This window comes from Mustelus asterias, chromosome 9, assembly GCF_964213995.1.
Source record: "Mustelus asterias chromosome 9, sMusAst1.hap1.1, whole genome shotgun sequence".
Lineage (NCBI taxonomy): Eukaryota > Metazoa > Chordata > Chondrichthyes > Carcharhiniformes > Triakidae > Mustelus > Mustelus asterias.
Genome location: NC_135809.1, coordinates 61194078 through 61218094, shown reverse-complemented (window position 1 = coordinate 61218094; position 24017 = coordinate 61194078). Strand labels below are relative to the sequence as shown.

The 24017-nt window shown below is 41.2% G+C and overlaps 1 protein-coding gene across 4 annotated transcripts in view; it reads right to left on the bottom strand.

Moving 5' to 3' along the window:
* Positions 1-7765: 7765 nt before the first annotated feature.
* The window catches only part of creb3l2 (cAMP responsive element binding protein 3-like 2), a 96774-nt gene continuing 80522 nt past the window's right edge, over positions 7766-24017 (bottom strand). Inside the window, exons 11-14 of one of the 4 annotated variants that reach the window (XR_013498744.1) lie at positions 18596-18863; positions 17172-17252; positions 9802-9966; positions 7766-8134 (exon numbers count right to left, since the gene is read on the bottom strand). Coding sequence is in view for 3 of the 4 variants with exons in the window: in XM_078220262.1 (XP_078076388.1) it covers positions 17183-17252; positions 18596-18863 (338 nt within the window). In the remaining variant the exon portion in view is untranslated. Of the gene's footprint in view, positions 8135-9801; positions 9967-16928; positions 17253-18595; positions 18864-24017 lie in introns of those variants that run through there. The other 3 variants (XM_078220262.1, XM_078220261.1, XM_078220264.1) reach the window with 3 other exon arrangements.

The following is a 24017-nucleotide window of genomic DNA, read 5'->3' as shown; positions in this document are numbered from 1 at the left end:
AACGGCCTAAGTGTGAACGAAGTGTTAATGTTTCCACAACCTCGTGCCAAGCTGCTGTCATGAGGAGTCTGAGCATGAGGAGTCTGAGCAGGAAGTTATACTGAGTCACACCAAAGATCCAGATGGTCCTCCCACTGAACAAGGGGGGACCAAAAAAGCAGCTCTACAGGCAACGTGCCTGTGACTTACAGCTGTAGATTGGAAGACAAGGCAGGATGAGAAAAATACATTTATTTCATCAAAGACCGCCCCTCTCTAGTATATTAGCTCATCCATTTAACTTTGGATAACTGCACTTTTTGTGGCTATATATATTTGTTTGTAGATGACTCAAAGACTAGTAAACATTTTGCATGAAGAACAGTTTCCTGATATCTGTCCGAGGGTTACTGTTTACAAGTTTCCTATTTTTCCGATGCCCTTTGAGGAAATATATAAAATTCTGTATTTTACTATTTTAAGGGTTAAGTTTCTTTCCCATTTTGTTTGGTTGTAGGTATTTCCGTTCATCGGGAAAAACATAACCGCTATATTTGTCCTTTTCCTTCCATCGTACAAACTCTGCAGCTTTTGAGACCTCCCCTTCTCCACATTAAATTCAGTGATTATCAGCTGTAACCCAGGATTCAAACACATGCAATGGGCCACTGCTGGAGTTGAAATTAATTGAAGTATCCAACCTTGCCCTCCCTGGGGATGGCTCAAAATGGCACAGTAACTCGAAGCATCAATTAGCAGAACCCAGTCTCCAATTGTACCTCGTGTGCACCCAGTTTAGCATAATTGGACAATAATATTTGCGTAAAGCATAGCCCTGGATCTGAATCCTCACTTGAGAGATCAAAACCAATGCAACAACAGATCAGTTACTTCACAAAAATTTATATTCACTCCATTCACTCTTTCCTCACCATTCTCTCCTGCTCTATGTAGCATCCTCATTGTCCAAGGGATCCTGACTTACTCCATGACGTCAACATGGAGTAACAAAGATGCAGGCTGCAAGAATTACCTCAACCAATATGGAAATTGAATCTGTGTTGTTGGCAATACTCTTCACTGTACTCTAGCCATTTAAGCTAACCAACTCCAATTCTGCACCAATACCCATTATCTAAACACCATTGTTTTCAACACTGCCAAACTCAAGTTATCAATAGTCATATCGGAGACAGAAACTGGTCTCAAGGTGCATCAACAAATAACTTTCATTCACGTTGTCTGAAACTGCTCTATGAGTTACATCAGGTTTGGGTAGCTTCAACAACAATAACAGAAAATGCTGGTAAATCTCAGCAGGTCTGACAGCATCTGTGGAGAGAGAATAGAGCTAACATTTCCAGTCTGGATGACTCTTTGTCAGAGCTGACAGTAGGTTGAATTTATTTTTCTCTGCAACAGGCACTTTCTCAAATCCTGTGGCCTATTTCTGCATAACTGCAAACCCAAAGTCTATCTTAACGCCATTCAAGATAGTTAATGAACCTGCTGGGGAACAGAACATTTTAGATTTACGATTGTTTAATGAGACAGGGTTAATTAATAACCTTGTCATAAAGGAGCCATTGGGGAAGCGTGATCATAATATGACAGCGTTTTATATTGAATTTGAGAGTGATTTAGTTAAGTATCTAATACGGCATTAAATTGGAAAGAAGTAAACAGTATAGATTTGAGGTGTGATTGGCCAAGGTACACTGGGAAACTTAATGAAAAGATGTGACTGAGGATACCAAGGATAAGCATTGACAAATATTTAAAGAAATAATGCATAATACACGGAAAGTATATATTTCTTTAAGAAATAAAAATAAATCTAGCCAGTAAAAGGTAAAGGTGGCACTAGATTAAAGGAAGAAACTGATAATGCTGTCAAGATTAGTAAACCTAAAGATTGGGGTGGATTTTAGAATTTGGCAAAGGAGAGCCAAGAAACAGATGAAGAGAAAATACAATGACGTTGGCTAGAGATATGGGCAGTACGGTAGCACAGTGGTTAGCACTGCTGCTTCACAACTCCAGGGACCTGGGTTCGATTCCCGGCTTGGGTCACTGTCTGTGTGGAGTTTGCACATTCTCCTCGTGTCTGCGTGGGTTTCCTCCGGGTGCTCCGGTTTCCTCCCACAGTCCAAAGATGTGTGGGTTAGGTTAATTGGCCAAGCTAAATTGCCCTTAGTGTCCTGGGATGCGTAGGTTAGAGGGATTAGTGGGTAAATATGTAGGGATATGGGGGTAGGGCCTGGGTGGGATTGTGGTTGGTACAGACTTGATGGGCCGAATGGCCTCTTTCTGTGCTGTAGGGTTTCTAAGATTTCTAAGATATGAAAACAGATTTTAAAAGCTTCTATAGGTATGTAAAAAGAGATTAGTAAACATAAACAGCACGCCCTAAACACAGAGATAGTAGAAATTATAATGGGGCGTGTCGGAGACATTAAGTAAATACTTTATAACTTAGGTCACAATAGAAGACAATAAAAGATGTACTGGAAATAGTGGGAAACAAAGTAGTGAGAATGAGGAACTTGAAGAAATTAGCATCCATAAATAAATAGTACTGGAAAAATTAATGAGACTAGCATCTGACAAGTGGCCTGGACTTGCTGGCATACATTCAAAGGTTTTAAGAGACCTGGCTGTAGAGATAGTGAATGCATTGATTTTGATCTTCTGAATTCTCTATGGTCCCCATAGACCATTTGAGGATAGTAAAGACCACCATTCAGCAAAGGAGGGAGCGAGAAAGCAGGGAACTATAGTGCAGTTAGCCTGACATCACTAATCAGGAAATTCTATCATTATTAAGGACATGATAACATGACTCTTAGAAAATCATAATATGTTTTGGGAAGAATCGATGTGATTTTTGAAAGAAAATTTGTATTTGCCAAATCTGCGAGAGTTCTTTGAGGTTGTAACTAGCAGGATGGATAAGGGGAAACTAGTGGATGTAATATATTCGATTTCAAAAAAATTCAAAATGATGCCACAAAAAAATTGGGCTTCATGGGACTGGGAGTAATTTATTAGCATGGCTAGATTATTATTAAGAGAGCTCATTATCACATTGGTAGGCTGTAGCTCGTGGGGTAACATGAGGGTCAGTGTTTGGATCTCAGCTATTTACAATTTCTATCTACATGCAAGGAGGTAAAATAGGATTTAGGCAGGTTAGATGTTTAGGATGTGGCAGTTCGAATATAATGTGAAGTGTGAAGTAATCTACTTTGGTAGGAAAAATAGAAAAACAGAGTATCTTCTTAAATGGCAAGAAACTAGAAAATGTTCATATTCAGAGGCCTGGATGAACTTGCACACAACATCTAGATACAGCACCATTAGAGAGGCAAACTCTGATCCCTTTGTAATAAAAGCTAATCATAAAGAAGTTTACTACAATTATATAGCCCCTTGATACTGCATACAATTTTGTCCTCCTTACCCATGGAAGGAGGGAGTGTGACATAAGTTTCCTAGACAAATTCCTGGGATGACGAGATTGCCTTATAAGGCGAGATCAACGAGACTAGACCTATTTTCTCCAGAGGTGATCTCACTGAAACATATAAAATATTTAAGTGGTCTAACAGGGCAAATGCTGGGAATATGTTTCCTCTGTCCAGAATCATAGAATGTTTGCAGCAAGCTCTCAAAATAGTGGGTCAGCCATTTGGGACTGAGGTGAGGAGAAACTTCCTCGGAGAGCTGTGGGTTTTTGGAATTCTCTTCCCCAGAGAGCTGTGGATGCGCTGTCATTGTACATCTTCAAGAGAGAGATAGATTTTTTATAGTAAAGGAATGGAGGATATGGAGATAGTGTGATAAGTTGGATTGAAGTAAACCAGCCATGATCATACTGAATGGTGGACAAGACTCAAAGGGCCATGTGGTCTTCTCCAGCTCCTCTTTTTAATGTACTAATTCTTTAAATAATCTTAGAAACTGCAAATATCCACAGCTTGTTGACGGAGAAATTCTTGATTTCCTCTAAGTTATTTGGGAGGAAGTGCTTCCTGACATTGTCCCTAACAACCTAAATCTAATTTTAAGGTTATGCCCTTATTCTGAAACATTTCACCAAAGGAAATAGATTCACACTATCCATCATATCAATTCTGGAATATCAATTTGACTCGGGCATATCCAAGACCCTGTAATGGCAATGTGACCTTTGCAATATGCACTCTTCCTTCTTCTGAGAGTGCAACACTTGTGCAAGATATGATTTCACAAAACAATTTCCATACCATGTATGACTATGGCTCTGTTAATAGCTTTAGTAGGAGGACACTGTCACAGAGAGAGACAAGCAGCACCATCGACAAATAATTGGATTAAAAAAACCTGAATTTTTATAAACATGTGAAGCATGCAATGCATAAATGCTAGAGTTCTTCATGATGGAAGGGCAGATCCTCTTATTACATGCATTATTTTATATCTTGCTGAGAGCAGAACTGCTTTAACTGATGGTTCGTGTTCTGACTCATTCAAAAACAATAATTAAACCATCAGGCTGTATGATGTTTTGGCTACTTTGAGATGATATCGGGTCTTCTGTGATGTCCTACTGTTACCAGGCAGAGCTTTCACAAAGCCCATTTTATCCATCTTAATTTAAGACTTTTTTTCCCTGTGCACCATCCCTCCCTCCAAATGTTCTCTCCTAACTTATTGCACCAACTTGCGTGGGCTTCCTCCCATATCTTGGCCAAACAGCTATTACACATGCATTGCCGAGGAATGACCATCAACAAACTATTCAACTGTGGGGGCACCACAAAGATTGATGATCCTGGAACACCATCTACTTGGAAGCGTTGAATAGCCATTAGGATCAGAAATCTTGAGCAAAAGTTCCTTCCCCTCTAACCCATGGAAACTGAGGCCAATTGTTGCCCCGGTTGGTTTAAATTCATTAAGCACAGGCAATATAGACTGAAAGTGGGAGCTTCCTAATTTAGGCAGCTTTGGACGGGGCTAGGCAATGCACTCACCCAGTCCACTGAGTGAGCTTCCTCTGACATTTTTAATCAAGTCTGAATTCGTTTTGGTTGGCACACCTGAATACTGAAATTCCCAATGGACTCAACTGAATGTCAAAATGCAGACACAGTTCTGGCTTTGGCAGGGTTGGCACCCATACCCACCTGGTGATAGTGGAATCTCAGATGTGCTGGCCTCTATCTCAGCCTGAACTGCACTGCTGACAGATCACTGCATTGATAAGACAGGATGGGCTAGAACTCAAATTAAATGCACAACCGTTGTTGATCATCAGCTCACGGATCGAAGTGAAATGACACACTACAAATAATTAGGGGAAAATGCCAACAAAATTCCGTAGAGGCCCTTACACACGACTCTCGAGTTAGTGCTCATCTCTGCCAATTATTTGATATTTACTTGAAGATATGCACAGATAGTAAAGTTCACAGCGTTGCCCACTATACAAACAAACGTGTAACGTGATTTGGTAATCCAGAGTGCCATGGTGAGGGAATGGATATGCAAGTCTGCAAACCTCCCTAATCTCAATATTTTGCCTTTGCACAATGTTGTTCCACAAGCTGTCAGGAATCTTCTGTTTTTTGCTGCATTAATATATCCAAATTATTCCGTTTGTTGAAAATAAACATCGATTGTATTTTCATTCCCCCCCCCCCCCCTCCTCTCAATATTGATGCTGCATTAATACCAGTTTTGGATCATTCTACATGCCACTTCTCTTGCAGCCAGGGTTAAGCCCCCTCCCAATCTTGTCCACTGTCAAGCCGGACAGCAGCCTTCATCATTCGGACCCACCTGTACGATGTCTGCTTCCTGATGCCCATTTCGCTGAACCGCTGCTCCAGGCTCTGAGATTCGCTTAGCGACTGCTGGAAGGGGCTCTGCCCGGGCTCCGGCGTCTCCCAGCCGGCGGCCGCTGCTGCTTGCTCCCTCTGGCCCGCTCCAAAGCCCAGTCCTAGCCCACTAGGGGCCGGCGATGCCGCCGCGCTACCCCGCTCCATGCCGCTCGGCCACTGTCCTTGCTCCCCGGGAAGCGGCAGCCGGTGCTGGGGGGAGGCAGTGGGCAGAGCGGCCGCTATCGGCGCAGCTTCCATCAGCACAGGATTGTGGGAGAATCCCTGCTCCTCCTCCTCCTCCAGCAGCAGCAGCAGTAGGGAAGAGGGAGACAGCAGCAAGGACCAGAGGCGGGGGGGGGGGGGGTGAAGGCAGGGGCCTGAGAGAGAGACAAGGATCAGAGCGACAGGGGGGACAGCATTCAAAGAGACAGAGAGAGGGGAGCAGGGATCAGAGAGCGAGGAACAAGGATCAGCGAGAGAGAGAGGAGCAGGGATGAGGGGGAGAGGGAGCAAGGACCAGAGAGAGGGGAAAAGGCACAAGGATCAGAGAGCGTGAGGGACATGGATCAGTGAGGGATAGCGAGGAACAGGGACCAGAGTGAGAGAAACTGGGATCAGAGAGAGAGAGAGAGAAAAAAACAGGGCCCAGAGACCAGAGGAAAAAAAACAGGGACTAGAGAGGGGAAGGAACAGGAATCAGAGAGACAGAGAGGGGAACAGGGATCAGAGTGGGGGATGGGCCTCTGGGCAGGAAGTGGGACCAGATGAGCTGCAAAGACCAGTGCCAGTGTCTGGACCCATGGCCTTCAGGATCCTGGATCAATCAGGATCCTGATGGCAGAGCCACAATTGATCAGTACCAGTAGCATCCTTCACAAAGGACCATCTTGCTTAGAATTGAGCAACAGGAAGTAGAACCAGGAGAAGGAACTAATATTACCAGCATCAGGGACCAGAAACACCAGAGATTAGAGTCATAGTATGCAGCGTTAGAAAACTGAGCAAATAAAAGGAACCAGCTTTTCCACATCCTACAAAAGGTACGAGAACCCCAGAAATGAGCAACAGGAACTTGCACCAAAATCTTCAGCATCCAGTAGCAGAGAGCAGAACACACAGCACCCATGAAGGGCCAAAGCCCCAAGGATCCAGCAGCAGGGTCCAGAACTCCCAGTGTTCAGCAGCAGATGAACACGATCATAATTTAGCAACAGAAGTACAGTCCCCCTTATCCAGCAACAGACATCAAAACTACTAACAGCAAATAGCAGATCTCTGCACCACATCCAACACTAGCAGTGTCAAGAAGCCCTGGTAGCAGGTGCAGCAGTATTAAGGGTCAGAACCCCCAACATCCAGTCGGAGTAGGGACTGGATGTACCATAACCCAGTCACTGGCCCTACCATAGTGCATAATAGAAATACACATCTGTGAAGTTCTGCAGGACAGACCAGAATATGCCAAACCTGGTTGTCACTGAACCAGGTTGTGGGTTAACTACCAAAGAGAATTCAAACAAAGAACAAAAGAAGATTTACATTTGTCAATCTGGCAGTAGTGACATGAACTAGACAACAGTGTACAGAGTGACCAGATGCAGCAGCACACACCAAAACAAGTGGTTGCACTTCAAAGCTGTAAAGCATTGAGGGAATTCTAAAAGGTGCTGCAAGTTTTTTTTGTTCTTAGAACGCCAAGCATACAATTGTGACATAGAAGAATTCATGAAAGCATGCAGGTGTGGTGCTAAAATAATTTCTTGGATGCATTTGCTATGTTAGCTTTTGGGGATGAGGAAGAAATATTACAACTTCATCTGCTTGGATGTTTTTCCATGTGCTTACTCATCAACGTCTTTGGAAAGAACAGATTGTTGGGACCAAATTGTGTTTTTAAAAAAATCTCAGTCCACAGTTTTGCGTTTAAAAGATGCAATTTATTCACCAAGGGAAGAATGACATGAGTCAACACCCTGTGCAGGTTGGTGACTGACAACCAAACAGTTCTTGGATATGCAAATATTGCAGGTGAAGAGAAGCTGAAACAATGGAAACCTCCTGGGGACAGAATATGAGTCAAAATAAAACCTGTATTACAAAAGTTTCTTGTAGTCCTTCGGTGATGTGATTAAATGAGATCCATGGCAGCCAGTTTCCTAATGGAAATGGACCAAATCATCTGAAGCAGGATAATCATCTTGCATTTCCCATCATTTGTTCAGGAGCCTGCAGTATGTATATTGCACAGACATTATTTGACATCTTGGGGATCTTGAAATAGTTCTTTCCTAAGCAAAAGAACCTCTGTGTCAGTGTCTTATTAATTACATTGTATTTGCCATTAAACCATAACATTGTTAAACAGGCGATGGGTATTTGTTCATCTATAAATTGGGATAACGGAGGGCTTAGAGCATCATCGGTTGTGAACTAAGTCAATTAACTCTCTCCAGCAATGGATGCAGCTGCGTCTTAGTTTTAACTTCAACTGGCATGGATCCAATTAGCACTCTGCTCTAATGATTGTACCGAAGAAGTCCTCGTTGTCGTAGGCAGAGTGTCCTGCAGGTCAAGGCCTGTCGGTAGCAGGTCTGGGAATGTGTAGAGGACACCAAACACAGAAAACTGGCTTCTCAACTTCATTTGCAGAATCATTGCAATGTACACCTGCAGCTTTACTCTTCTGATGTTGAGCACAATGGCATTTTACATATACTGCATTTATTTTCTCTGTAAATTTTATCTTGGACTAGAGCAGATGGCAAAGCAGTCTCTAAGCATAGACTGGTTAAGTGGATGGCGGTGAGCATTCTTCATTTGTTCTCAGTTGGCAGGTAGAAAAACCTTCAGCCCACTCAGCATTCATTCTACAAGGACACTGAATTTTAAGTGTGTTTTTGAACAGCAGCCATACAACAAAGCATTATCGGAATTTCACTTTGAAAGATGATCTAATTTGGCAGAGTTGCACTAGCTACATTGTATTTTCTACTGTCCAAGAGGTTGTAGGTCTTCCTTCACTTCAACCACTATTAGGGCAGTCTCCAACCTGTGCTTAGAAAATGCTAAGGATGGAGGAAAGATGGTGGGGCACACCTCAGAAGTCGGCAGAAAATACTTTAAATTCAAGAAATTTAGATCTTACCACACAAGTAATTAGTCTATCTAATTAATTAAGCATTTAACTGGCAATATTCCTTTGGCCTAATTTATTACAATAAATTGAATCCAATCTATTTTTATTAAAATAGTTCAAGCTTCCCTTGGGCCTAACTGGAATGCTTAGTTCCTGGGGACTTACAAGAACATGAGCGTTTTTAGTAGCAGGCGAGGCCATTAAAACCAACATGCCCATTACCACAATCCTTAATCCCTCCTCTCTCCAGAAATGAATCCATTTATTTCTCAAGTCTATTTATATAGCATCCTTTTTAAAGCTATTTTTAAAAATCATACTTTGACTCATATTCCATGATTCTATACCTTATCCATTGATTATCTATCTGAAATTGTTTTTGCTTCTTAAAACTTGTCTATATAATCTTCCTTTTCCTTTGCACACATGGCAGTAACATCCTTAAAAAAGTTGGTAGAACTGATTTTTAATCTTTCAATCCATGCTGACATTTACTGTGTTACACAGTCACTATTACTCATGTTAAGCCAAGTGGTCAACAAGTTTCAGCCATGTCCTTGATTTTATTTTAGTAAGCAAGTGATGCAGCCTCTTTCCAATCTTCAGGAATTTCTGTTCATTTTCATTATATTAAAGCTACACTACTTTCATTCTCCATCTCCTTCATCACACTTGTGTAAAAGTCTTATCCAAGACTTTTGTCTTGGCTTATAATTATGCTGGGGTTTTCCAACTACTATTTTAATGTAATTCTCTTTGCTCAATTATTAATTTTCCTTGGTGCTTACTTTCTCTCGGTATTTCCCTTTCTCCCCTTACCTGTCCTTATTTTTGCCTCATCTTCTGCTTTTGCTCGTCTCTTTTCTGCCTGTCTTTCTTCTATGAATTTGCTTTTAGTTCTTAATTCAGCCTGTTGTTTTTCTCCTGCCTTCTTTCTTTCAGTGCAGCTCAACTAGGCTCTCTCCTCCCAGTGGGAATGGCTTCCTGATGTGTAACAACAATAGCAAAGTTGAACAAAGAAGGTAAGCAATGTCTTATAGAGAGTGTTTATTTTACTAAGGAAAATATTTATTTGTGATGGAAAAAAGCATAACATACAATTTGTGTATAAAGACAGTCATTATAAAAGAAAATGTTTCCATATAGAATAAAATATAAACTTTTCTACTCCAGAAGGACACAATTAATGCTGATGCATTCAGTTAACCATTCCACATACATCATGTCAAGAGACATACAAAAAACAGGGCGTTAAAATTACACACTTGCTCGGCCAGTTGGACAATATGGGGAAATACAATACTCGTACACTTCTAGATTGCCACAAAATATTGCCCTGAAATTTTGAACCATCACAGCCAGACTGTGGAAATTCCACTGGTCCTACATCCAACATGGAATTTTGGACCAAGCTCAGGATCAATTCAAATAAACTGAAGAACCACAGTTTAAATGTTAGCTGGCACTTCGATCAGGATCATATAACATAAATGAATGGGAATGACAATTATAGCTTTGGAGACTGATGTCTGATATAATAACATTATACATATCTGTACAAATATCAGCTGTAATCAAATTGCACTCTCTGAAAATGATGGGCAAAATACATGAAAATTGTTAAGAAATATTTCCCACAGAAACCTGGGAAGTGTGGAGGGAGGTCAAGGATCCGAGACGTTATTCAACAGATCAGCAGTCTATACTGCAAATAGTGAACCGATAACTAAACAAACCGATCATTTTCATTTTAATGGATACTTCTGTTGTACAATGTGGCGTATTCACTTCTTTGGACTGAATGATTTTGTACGCTCGGAACATTTTCCTTGTTAAAAAAACACTGCTTCTAACTTTTGTATTTTTTAAACTTATAGTATTGGCGTGACAATGTTTGAATATTTTATGGCCTTTATGCAGAGGTGCTCCTTCAATCACTGCAAATGTGTCAAAATGGTACTTGGGAGAAAGGGCATCATTGTATAACTCTGATAGCAGTGTGCAGCACAAATTATTGGAGAGGAAAGTTAAATAAAGAATGCTGAAAACCAGAAATAAAAGCAGAAAATAAAGGGAAATATACAATGGGTCAATCACTCTCTCTCCTTCATTTTCTGCATGTCCAGTGACTATGTATTTGAATACCAAAATTAATTGCTCATAAGTTTGCTAGCTAATGCATTTGCAGATGAAATTGTCAAGAGCAGAGATATTGGAAGTGAGTTTTGTAAGATTTTCTGGGCTCATTCTTTCCAGCAAAGTCAGAACTGTTCTCAGAGAACTAGAAAACAGAAGAGGAAATATCGCATGTTTAAGATAAGATTCAGCATAACAACCACAAGAGCTGATACACTTTGGACACTTTCAGAATCAAGAATCCATTTTTAAATTAATTCAAGGTCTGGCCTCTAATAGGTGTAGTAATAGTTCAGTCAACAATTCTACATATACTTACACTGGAGGCAGTACAGTGAATGTTCACTAGATTGGTCCCTAGGATGAGAGGCTCAGTAAGATTATTCTACGTTCTCTGGACTTTAGAAAAATGAGGCGCGATCTCATTGAAAGATTGAGGATTCTGAAATGATTTGACATGGTAGAAATTGAGAAGTTGTTTCCTCTGCCTGGGGAATCTCGAACATAGGGGCACTGTTTCAGGATAAGGGGATGATCATTTAAAACTGAAATGAGAAAAGAAATTTCTTCACTCAAAGAATTGTGAATCTTTGGGATTCTTTACCCCAGAGAGTTGAGGATGTTCTATTGTTGAACATATTTAAAGCTGAGACAGACAGATCTTTGGTTACGGGATCTGGGGCAAGTGGAGTTTAGGTTTCACTTGTTCCTATTTCTTATGTTTATATTCTTAATATTCTCTTGAAGTCACCTTCCTCAGCTGTCTGACTAAAGGCACCATTATCTTCCAAGGACTTAACATTTCATTTTTGTATTTGGGATTGTTTTTTAAAATTATTTTGCAAACTAGCACAACTTTGTGGACTAAATTAGTTTTACTAACAGTTGCTTACAATTCAAGTAAATATTACACAATCTGTCAAAAACTTTCAATTTTAAAAATATTTTGCAATATACCGAGGCTTCAATCTCACCTAACCATAAATCTGAATACACCTTCATTTCCTTAAAAATTCAAATGAAGTTCAACTTTAAAATTTTATTGTGAAAACTGGTAACCTCAATCACTTCAACTACTTTAACAGGTAACCCTTTTGGACTAACTTCTTGCATTTTGATATAGGGAGTAAAGTACCAACTAACTCAATTTTTGAAACAGTCACTGATAGACCTGGGTCTGATTCAAAACCATTTTACTGTTTGTAAGCACTTGGATGCTGATTAATTGGTTCTATCTCATATAGCTACCAACTGTGAATGGTAACACTTGAGCACAAGGAGTAGAAGTCAACTAGGGGTTAGCTATTTTAAAAGCATCCAGATTATAGGGAAGAGGAGGGAAGAAGTTCCACAGATTAGAGATCTCAGGAAGGAATGAGTTAGGGTGCAGTGGTAATGAATTCTACAGAGTAAGACTATAGGTTGGGAAAGTTCGTACGGTTAGGGGAAAATAACTTGAGTGATGGGATTTGTAGCTTATGAGGAATAAAAGAGAACATTTCAGAGCAGCATGGACCATTACTGTGTGAAATAAAGCAGGAAAAAGGTGAAACTGCAGCTCGAAACAAGTTTATGAGATCTTTGTTTCTTATATGGTGTCAGAGTAAAAGTGAGGTGTCTTTAAGAGCCAACTCTGATGTAGCAATATTTGTTTTTACTTTTCTCATAGTGTACTGAAGCCGACTAAAATATGGGAGTGAAGAGATCCAAATTTTGTCTACCGCAAACAGCAAACACCGAGGCTCTTGATAATCAAGCTAAGATTTCGTTTTGACCTTTCTGGTCAGTTACATGGCAAAAAGTACAAAGCTCACTTACTGAAATTCCATCAAATACTGCTGATACATAATTGTTAAAATGCAAGCAGCACCTCTTTGGAATCATGATGTGTCCAAGTCTGCTAATGGAAGATCAAAACTAAGTCAACCTTCTACAGCATACTTGATCATCTAGCAGATGAGCTAAATACTTCAGGGTGCTGCTGATGATCGACTAGTCAGTCTAGTTTATTAATGGTATCTGGAGGAGTGGATTGTTCATAGGGAGCAAAGATTCTTCACACTTGATTCCACCTAATCCTACAATCCAATCATTATTGATAGCATGACCCCAGATAGATACAGAGAAGATGACCAATTTTCTATGCTGGTACGCTACATGATTTTTAAAAATGACACTCGAGCAGTATCCTGGAAAATATTTAGTGATTCCTGAGCCTTGATTTTTGCCCGGTTCCAACTAAGGTCTCCCCGGCTCCAATTAAGGTTTCCAGACTTATTTGGGTGCAGTACGTCCTTCAAGAGAGGGGACTCTTACTCCACATCAAGCAAATGGTAATTCTAAATGCAATAAGAGCACTGGATGCTGGGAATCTGAAATTAAAATATAAACTAAAACAGGTCTAGTAGCATCTGTGGAGAGAAAAGCAGAGGGTGGAATTTTTTTTAAAAAGACCAAGTTTCAGGTTCCGACTGAAAACTGGTGTGCTTCTCCCCAGAGAAACAAGCCAGTTTTCTCTCTAGATCTTCTGATACTTTGTCAAAATAAAAGCAAGGGGCGTGTTTTGTGCCATCATTCTTGAGGAGCAGGACCTAAAGATGCTGGAAAGCTCGGCTCAGAGACCTCAAATTGAAGTTAAATACCCCACTCCTCTCCCATCATCGCTGGCATTTAGACATAAGAACTCACCATGCCCTTCCCCTCACCCCCTGCAACGCAGGCAATACTCCCTAACCTACCCACAATGCAGGCAACCCCCATCATTTCACCCTCCCCCCCCCCCCCCCCCCCCCACCATTTCACCCTCCCTCCCCACCCCACCCCCCCCCACCATTTCACCCTCCCTCCCCACTCTTCCCCCCCCCCCGCATAATGGTGAGCCACCAATGGGGTTCCCCAAAAGCCCTGCCCCTGGCATCCAGGCACTGCCAACCTGTGTGGCACTGCCAGGGACAAGGCCCAGACATGGTCATCATGACTGTTTTTTGAAAACCAATAATGAAGAGGTGGGGTGTGGAAACCATACGAGGACCCCGGAAGCAATAGCATGAAGCTATTTATGAATATTTAAACTGGTGGAAATCAGGTTCATGCCGTCCCTCAGTGTGAACCTAATTATGAAGTCGGCAGGAAGTGTGGGGAAGACTGCATTCTGAGACCTTCCCCAGCGCAAATCCCATTATGGTCCTTTTGCAAGAATAAGGACTCGTGAACAGGGCTGGAAAATCACCCGATTTTAACTCACTCAAAACCCCTTTCAATTACAGAGTTAAAATCAGGGCCACGATTTCAGTGACCCATCTTCAGAACCGTTACCTCTGCTTCTCTCTCCACAGATGTTGCCAGACCTAGAGTATTTCTAGCATTTTCTGTTTATATTTCATTAACTCTAACCACGTGGATTTCTCATGTGTCACAGAATGTTACTATGGTAATGGCTTTCTTCAGGTCAAATGTTTTCTATCTTTATAGCAGGCTTATTAGCTGGAAGATATTGAACAGATTGATCAAGTCAATTAGATTGGAAAAGAAAAATGTAATGTCTCTGAAATTTCTGTCTTTTAATCACATCAACTGGACCCCAATGCAAATAATGAAGTAAGTAACTGAAAATGCTCCCTTTCTTGCTTACTCTTCAGCACCAAGCTGATTTCCACTCAAGAACAGAAACTGGGGGCAATCCCACCTTGGCTGTTTCTGATAGCCCTGACATGCTTCTATAGTCATCAGGTAATTGACTGAGGAGGGGTTGGGTGTTTCAGTAGGGGCAGTTCCTGCCGCTGGGGAGGGGCCTACATGGGCCACAGGACATTGGTAACCATGAGAGCCCCCCCACCCTTGCCTCATCCCCACCACGTGGAGACTGCCAGCTATTATTTGGCAACCTCACTACAATCATTGGATAGTATACAGTGCTCTACAGCCAGCGAGTAGTCAGACATTGGGTTTTGAATCAGACAGTCTGGATCTTGTTACACCCCTGTCTGTTGTGGAACTGGAGGACCTGCTGTCCAGTATTTCAAAGCTCTCCTCCTGTGGCCTCCATTGTGCAAGTTTACAATGCCATGCAGGTTCAGCTAAGGGAAGGCCTGTTCATTTCACTGCACTCACCAGCCAACGAGTGCTGAACAATAACGAATGATGGCAAAATCAGCCTATTAAAGAGGCCAGATGGTTCCAAATGTCACCCCATAAGTGCAGTAGGCTCATCCACTTTGCAATTATTTCCAGATTGGGTGACTGTGACAACAAAAATAAATCCAATTGGACCTGCCCTGTATCCTATTGACACTAATTTCAACATGTTCCTATCAGCTTTACCAATATCTGCTATCCTTACCTGGTCTGGCCTACATGTGACTCCAGACCGACAGCAATGTGGCTGACTCTTAAATGCCCTTTGAAATGACCCGGCAAACCACTCAGTTCAAGGGCAATTCAGCATCAGCAACAAATGCTGACCTTGTCAGCAATATCCACATCCCATAAAAGAATAAATACAATTCCAAAAACCATTTCCAGATTAGCGAATGCCAGGGTAATACGATCCTAGCATTGCCCTCAGTCATTTTTGCATGCAGGCGTGGATGTGGACAGCTGGAGAAATGGTTTGTTTCCAATTTTTGGACTTGCGTCACTGGCCACCATACTTCCCTCCTGATTCTACAGCCTCCATACCACCACCCAGCCTGCTCCCACAGACCAGATTAAATTCTGCCGATTGTGACTGACCCTGTCTACTGGCCACACCGCTTTAGGTAGAAGCATTAGCACTAAATTCTGTTTCTTAATCGCTTGTCTCCATTTTGTTAATGAAATGGTTGATGGTTTTAAAAAACCTGGAATCACTCTTTTGACAGCAATTTACACAATAGAAGGAACAGATAATTAATGTTGCTTTGCATTCAGCAACTACGAACTGGCGGATTTTAGGATTTATTTCTGTAGTGTTGTAGATGTGAGGAAAACCCTAACTGATGTTGTTCAAAATGAGTGTAAACACTTGTGCCATCTAATGGCAGCGTGGAGCCAAGAACTTTACAGCTCATTGTGTCTATGCTGGCTCTTCACCACATCAATGATACAAACAGTTATGGGCATTGTGGTCATCCTATGGAAATGTCACAAAAGAACACTGACCTTTTAATAAAAGGCTACTTATGGATGTCAGTGATTTACCTCTGCTTTGTTGGGCTGTAGCTTCAATTTTTGCCCAGTAGGAGCAACACTGAGCTTTGAAGGACCAGCGAGGCACAGACACATTAAAGCCGCAGTAAACATTTACAATAAAATTCCGGTTGGATATGTCAGCGAAGGCTAAATCAGGAACTACGTCATTTGAATGCTGTACAGATTTGTTATGAAATCTTGACTAAAATACAAATGCAAAAACTTGGTAAAAAAAATTACTATGACCCAAGAACTAAGAGACTAAAGCTACGTAGTAACAAAACAGGTAAAGGTCCTCAAAACTGTCAGCTGTGGAAGACAGCAGGCTCCCCTGCTACTCAATATGGAAGAAAGGAAACTGAGGGATTGAGGTTATGAAAATAAAGGTATCAGAAAATGAGGATGAATTAACATCTCTGGTTGTGAATCTGTTAAAGGGTCAATGTCCCAAGTGATTCTGCTCAGCTGGGATGATAGCAATTTTGAAGAACGCGTAGAACATTGAGGACAAATTGACAGTACATTTCTATCAACTCAATCAAATTCAGATTAATCTTTTCTGCTGGTTCAGAAACCTGGAACCATAGCCCAGAATGAGATTCATCCTCGACACACATTGGAAATAAATGGACAGACACAGTGAGCTTGAAAGTTTAAAAGAGCAATCAATGCAGGAATGAAGACTTGTGTTTTATAACTCAAGTTCCCAATACATATATAGTTATTAATTTATATAAATTAATATTCAGCAAGTATGTTTGCAATAAAGTACAAGGAATAACAAAATTATCTGATCTCTTTGCCCGTAGTGGCTGTTGATGGCCAGTCGGAGTGGGGCATTATAGAAAGGGACTGCTTTCTTTGTACAACAGGAAAAATACCACCTTATGATTCTTTATGATGTTGTGTTGACTCTTCTGTCAATATCAATGGTGGTTCCATTAGTCCCTACACTTGGAAGACTCCTAAAGATTAAGCAAGATGCAAAAGCACAAATTAACACATACATATCTCAATAAAAAAAACACACACTATCTGGGAAAAAAACATTTACCATGTGGTCAATGAATAAATTGTACAGATAATAGATCAGCTGGGCAACAGATGCACAGGGTGAAATATTTCAGAAAAATTGGATTTGCAATCACTACCCTGGAAAAGCAACTTGACACCTATTGGCAGTCTCCTCATTATCTATAACTAGAACTGAGCCTGGTCATACATGGATTTAACTGCCGCAGGTCAGGGAGCTGGTATGGCCACAAATTGAGGAACAGACTGGGCTATTTCTAGATAAATGGGAAGCAAAATGCAAATGATTTAGTGCACTGGACATTACAATATAATTCAAGAGAATGTTAAGGCAGTATCACAGTGGGTAGTACAAACAACACCCTCTAATCAGTTGGCAATTCCAAGGATTAAGCTTTTGGAAACCTGTTCACACCCACAGCTCCTGTCATGAGATGTTACTAAAAACATCAGCTTGGTTCAATGAGCACCACTGCTACCGAGTCTGAAAGTTGTGAGCCTGAGTCCCATTCATAGAATCCCTACAGTGCAGAAGGAGATCATATGGCCCATCGAGTCTGCACTGATTCTCCGACAGAGCATCTTATCCAGGCCTTATCCCTGCAATCCCGCATATTTACCTTACTAATCCTCCAACTACACATCTTAGGACACCAGGGGGCCATTTAGTGGACACTCCACTGCAGTTTTGAATATTGCATTTTCAGAAGTGCCATCCTTCAAATGAAAGATTACACCCTTCGTGGAAATCTTTGAAGAACAGTAATATCCTGAATGACATTCTTCCCTTGACTTACACCAGCAAAATAAACCTGCCACTTATCCTGCGGCAGTTTCTTGGCTCTTGCTGTGTACAAAATGGCAACGTTTGCCGACATGACATAGGCATTACAATTCAAAGAAAGCACTTTGCAGAAAATGCATTAGATGTGTTTAAGAAAGGTGCTAAACAGCTAAATAGATAGATATTTTATTTCCCATCCTGCTTCCCTCACCCCATGATTCCAATGGTGTGATACCTCCTACTGGGAGGAGAAGGACACTCAATTACTGCAATACTAAGAAACAACAGATTACATAATGTGGGTCTGACATTTTTGCTATTTCTATAGCTGTCAGGTGTACACATTGGTGCTTCAGGTTTCACTGTCCTCGCACAGTAAATTTTCCATTTAAAAATCAACACATGGCTGATTTCTCCTCCCCCTGAAATATTTACCATATTTAAATGAATTGGGTGATTTAAGAAAAATAAAGTCAAGAACATGAGCCATACCGTTGTGACTGGAGCTCTATCAGGACTGAATTCTCTGTTCTTGTTTCATTTGCTATTATGTATTCTTCTGCTGGCTCCTCTGTGTGTGTGACTGCTTCCTGTGCTTGCTGCTTCTGTGCTGAACCCCTGGCTGTGAGGAACTGTGCCAGTCGTGCTCTCTCTCTAACAGATTCTGCTAATTTTTCCCAGGCATCTGTCGACATCACCGAACTGAACTCGTCCTCAAAGCCAGGGTGCTCTTCATAAAATAATAAATGCCTTGAGCGAACTGTGGAAAGAAAAGTGACCTGAATTTAAATCTGCATTTGTGCCCTTCACCACATAACCTGCCAACATTTTTCTTACTGAATGACTCAGGTTGTCTCAAAGGATAGCTTTGAACATCCATTATACTGGCAAAATACCAGATGTTGATTACAACAAATGAGAAGTCAAGGATTTTAACAGGAGTCTGCAAGATTATCTGATCTTTGTCTATGTGGATTGAGGCATGCTCAGTGACATTCAAAATTATGTATTCTAGATTTTTCTGCAGGTGTTGATTTACTACACAGGCACACAAATAAAAAAAATTGGAGGAAGTGATAACTATTTTGCTTTTGGTAGTTGGCAGGGTTTCTTGAAAGCTAACATGGTTTTTAGAAGTTAAGATAGGAGGTGCCCAGAAAGCCGTTAATATTTAGAGGCAATCCCCAGAGTGAGCAAATGTAGGGGGTCCTAAACAATGCAAAATTTTAAAGATAATGCTCCATGATGATGGTGCTCTCTGTTAAAATACCACAACTCTGACAAAAGTAAATCTAACCAATTCAAAAAGAAACAAAGTAAATCACAAAATTACTTCTCATTCATTAATAAGTAACAATAGTAATGGTCAAGACATAGGATGGGATTTACTGCTCCTGTTTTCAGGGGTGGAAAATTCCATTGGAGTCGCAAAATGGCTTTTACGCTGGCAGGACTTTCAAGCTTTGCAAGTCATGATCCGCAATTAAATAGATTTAAATATCATTAGTCCCTCCCCGCTGGATTGTCCATTCATGTTGCGATGCCCCGAATCCTGACAGGTCTCTCAAAGTCCACCAGGCGAACAGAATCTGCCACCTCCGAGAGATGCACAGGCGAGTACAGCTCCCAGCGGGGAGAGCGCCATGCTCAGGCAGTGCCCAGGCATTACTCAGGCAATGCAGGGTGGGGGTGGGGCCTGTTACAATGTTCCATTTGATCTTTTGAAAACTTACACTCTGAGCCCACTCTGCCAGTAATGTAACAGTGGGTCCCGCCCCTTAACATTTTTGCCCAAGTGGCTAAAAATATGGCAGAGGAAACGGTCAATGGGGCTGGCAGCTTCCAATCCGTTTTCCCTGCCCGCTGCACTACTCTGCAGAAAAATGAGAAAATTGCACCCTTAGTTACTAGACAATTACTATTAAACTCCACTGACAGTGCCTGACACATGATGGAGGTATACGTATGGATAAGTACATGACAAAATATAAAACCAAGTCTGAAGTAGAACTTGCAACGGTAGTAGTGTAAAAATTTATTTTGAAGTGCTGTCTACTTGCCATCCTCAAGAGGGCAGGATTCTTGGAGAGTTGTAAGACTGGCAGTTGTTACAATGATGGAGGAATTTAAAATTGGAAGTGCTGCGGGGAGACCAGGAGGCAATGTAGGACAAAGAGTACATGGGCGATGAGCGGGATTTGGCACACAATAAAGATACCAGCAATAGATTTGGATGAACTGAAGCTTATGGAGGGTAGTCACTCTCCAGGAAAACACTGGTCGCATTAAAGTTTGTTTCTCCCCCCCCAAAAGAGAAAGTCAAACTTTGTTAACTCTTTTCATAATTCAAATGCTCAATACTTAAAATCACTGTTGCTGTCTGACCTTCTTGTGGGCAACAGCTATCAGAATGGGGAATATAATAGCAAGAGGGGAAATTAGGGAACTAATCTGGGTAGAAGTTAGGAATAAACAAAGTTTTAATGGAATAATCATGGAAATGCCTCGATATCTCAAATGAGACGAACAAACCAGATACAACCAAAAAGCACTGGATTGAAAGGTGCAACTTGAATGAGTTCTTAAATGGAGACAAGGTATGCTGACCATATCGGAGGGCTAGGAGGCCATGGTAGCGGGGTTTACAACAGCTCCCCACTAACAGGGAGCTGGTGGCTGACCCTGCTGGCATTTCAACCGTTATCTTGTAAATTGAGTGTGTCTATATATGTCCTGTTTGTGAACATAACTCCTCACTCACGTGAAGAAGGAGTGACACTCCGAAAGCTTGTGCTACCAAATAAACCTGTTGGACTTTAACTTGGTGTTGTGAGACTACTTACTGTGCTTACCCCAGTCCAACGCCAGCATCTCCACATCACTGCAAAGTGCCTCAGGGAGCTTCATGCTGAAAATCTCGGGGCAAGGCCTATCCCTGTTGAAAGATTAGTGCATGTGCAGTAGCCCCGCACTGCCATCCTCCCAATCGCTGGTCAACCCCGCAACTCCCTATTGCTGGCCTTGCAGAGACCCCCACCCTCTGATCGCTGGCCTCCCGGACATCTCCCGACGTTCTCCCCATCTCCCCAAACCCTCCCCCTCCCCGCCAGCAGTCCTGATCATTGCCAGGCTGTCACTGTCCAAGGGGCATCCTCTCTCCACCCCTCCCTTAACTCTGACCTCCTGGCCTCCCTTCATTCCAGCAGGGTCAGCCACCAGCTCCCTGTTAGTGGGGAGCTGTTGTAAACCCCGCTACCATGGCCTCCTAGCCCTCCGATATGGTCAGCATACCTTGTCTCCATTTCTGGAGAATTTGACTTGAAGCTGATTTTGAATATTTGCGTATGCAAATCTGGTTCATGCCTCAAAATGAGATCTCCTTGTCGCAAATCCCGTTATGGCCCCTCTCGTGAGAATCACTGGCCATATCAGGATTATCACTGGAGAATCACAGCCATTATCTTTAATTTTCAAAAAATTGTCCAAGTTAAAACATTTTTCTGCCCTTGGAAAACAATATTGATTTCAATATTAAATCACACTTTGCTCCATCAGCAATCTCAATGAACAATTCAATTTGCAAATCTGCAGGATTGCCGAAAATACATAAGCATACCTAATTGTAATTAACTGGTTAGAATGCATTAATTTCCTTATAATTTCCATCACAACGATTGCATTCTCTTCCAGCTAGCTAACTGCACTACCGGAGGAAAATCTAATTTGAGCCCAGAATGAGGAGCATTACCATTGAAGTCAGATTATAGCAGATTGAATTGCATAGATCATTTGCAAGAGCCAAGTGCTGCCCGCATTCCAAAGGTCATTAAGCAAAAGCTCCAGAATGCTTATCCATCCCACTGTTCACAACCTACAATCAAACACCCTTGAGGTGCAACAGAGTTTGTTGAGCTACATACTGGTGAAAACTTTTAGTAAAAGGTTAAGCATCACACCCAATCTTTTTTTTCGACCTATGTTAATAGGAAGGCTCAAATGAATGTTTGCAGTTCCCACACTGCTTTATATTATCTTATATTGTACCAAATAAAGCCACAACTCTTTAATCTATCTGCTCAATTAGTCCTCATCATGAAATGCTGTTTATTTATATTTTCACCTGACCATATCAGCAAGTGTTATGTTACAACATCCAACAGGTTTCCACATACTGTTTTTTGTTCCTTATCATCATATCCTTTGTTTCCTAGCCAATTTGTATACTGGTTGATTTGCTATTACTTTTTCCAGAGATAAAGAATAAGATGGAACAGAAAACAAGAGTGATTGACAGATGTAACAAGTGAGAACTACATTCAGTTTGAAAAGGAGGAGAGTGGGTCCAAGACTAGTATTTTAAACTTAAATAAGGGCAACTTTGTGGGCATGAAAGCTGGGCGAGCAGAAGAGGACTAGGGTACTAGGCTAGGGATAAATCAATAGAGAAGCAATGGTAGACATTTTAGGGGTCATTTCAGGATACGTATATTTCTGCTTTAAAGAAAAATTCTAAAGAGAGGAGCCACCATCCATGGTTAACTAAAAAAGTTAAGGAAAGTATCAAACTTAAGGAAAAAGCATGTAGCTGCATAAAGACAAGTGATAGGTCAGAATATAAAAGAGCAGCAGAGAAAAACTAAAAGGTTAATCAAGAGAAATAAATTACAGTATGAGAGGAAGCTAGCTAGAAATCTAAAACCAGATAGCAAGAGTATCTAAAGGTATTCAAAAAGGAAGGAATAAGTAAAGTGAGTGTTGGTCCTCTAGAGTGTGAGAATTAGGAGCCAACAGTCAGTAATAAGGAAATTCCAGATGAAATGAATAAATATCTGGCTTTCTTCACTGTAGAGGATACAAAAAAAAATCCAGTAACATCTTAAATCAGGAGGTGGAGGGGACAGAGGAACTTGGTGAAATTACAATCACTAGGGAAGAAGTACTGAGCAAACTGATGGAGCTGAGGGTTGACAAGTCCCCAAGTCCTGGTGGACTTCATTCCAGGGTCTTAAAAGAGTTAACTAAGGCGATAGTAGATGCATTGGTGTTAGTTTTCCAAAATTCGCTAGATTTTGGAAAGGTTCCATCAGATGGAAAGTAGTAAATGTGGCCACTCTCTTCAAGAGAGGAGGGAGGCAGCAAACAAGAAAATATTGGCCAGTTAACTGGACGTCTGTTGTGGGGAAGGCGTTAGAACAGATCATTAAAGAGGTTATAGCAGGGCACTTAGAAAAACTCAGCATACTTGGGAAGAGTCAGTATGGTTTTATGAAAAGGAAACCATGAGGTTTAACCAATTTACTAGAGTTATTCAAAGGAGTAACATGCAGTGATTGAGGGGAGCTGGTAGATGTACTGTACTTACATTTCCAGAAAGCATTTATAAAATCCAGCTCAAAAGTTATTGCAAAAAAAAAGTTCATGGAGTAGGGGGTAGTATATTAACCTGGATTTTAGATTGGCTGACTGGGAGAAAACCGATAGTATGCTAAATGTATCTTTGTCTGATTGGTAGGATGTTGACCAGTGGAGTCCTGCATTGGTCTGTACTGTGCACTCAACTTTTTAGAATTTACATCATTGTCATATGAGGGGAGCAAAGACATGGTAGCTAACTTTGCAGATGACAGAAAGATAGGAAAATATATTGTGAAGACATATTGGGCAGAATTTTCCAATCCTGCTCGCCACAGGAATTGTAGCAGGCAGGACACAGACCATGAAAAGGTCTGTTGACTATGGGCAGGATTTTCTGGTTTTGGGGCACGTGTGGCTGGAAAATCCCACCCACAAAGTTTGCAGATGGATAGAGATAGGCTGGGTGAGTGGACAAAAATCAGGCAGGTGGAGTATAATGTGGGAAATGTAAAGATGTTCACTTTGGCAGGAAGAATTAAAAAGTATTATTTAAATGGAT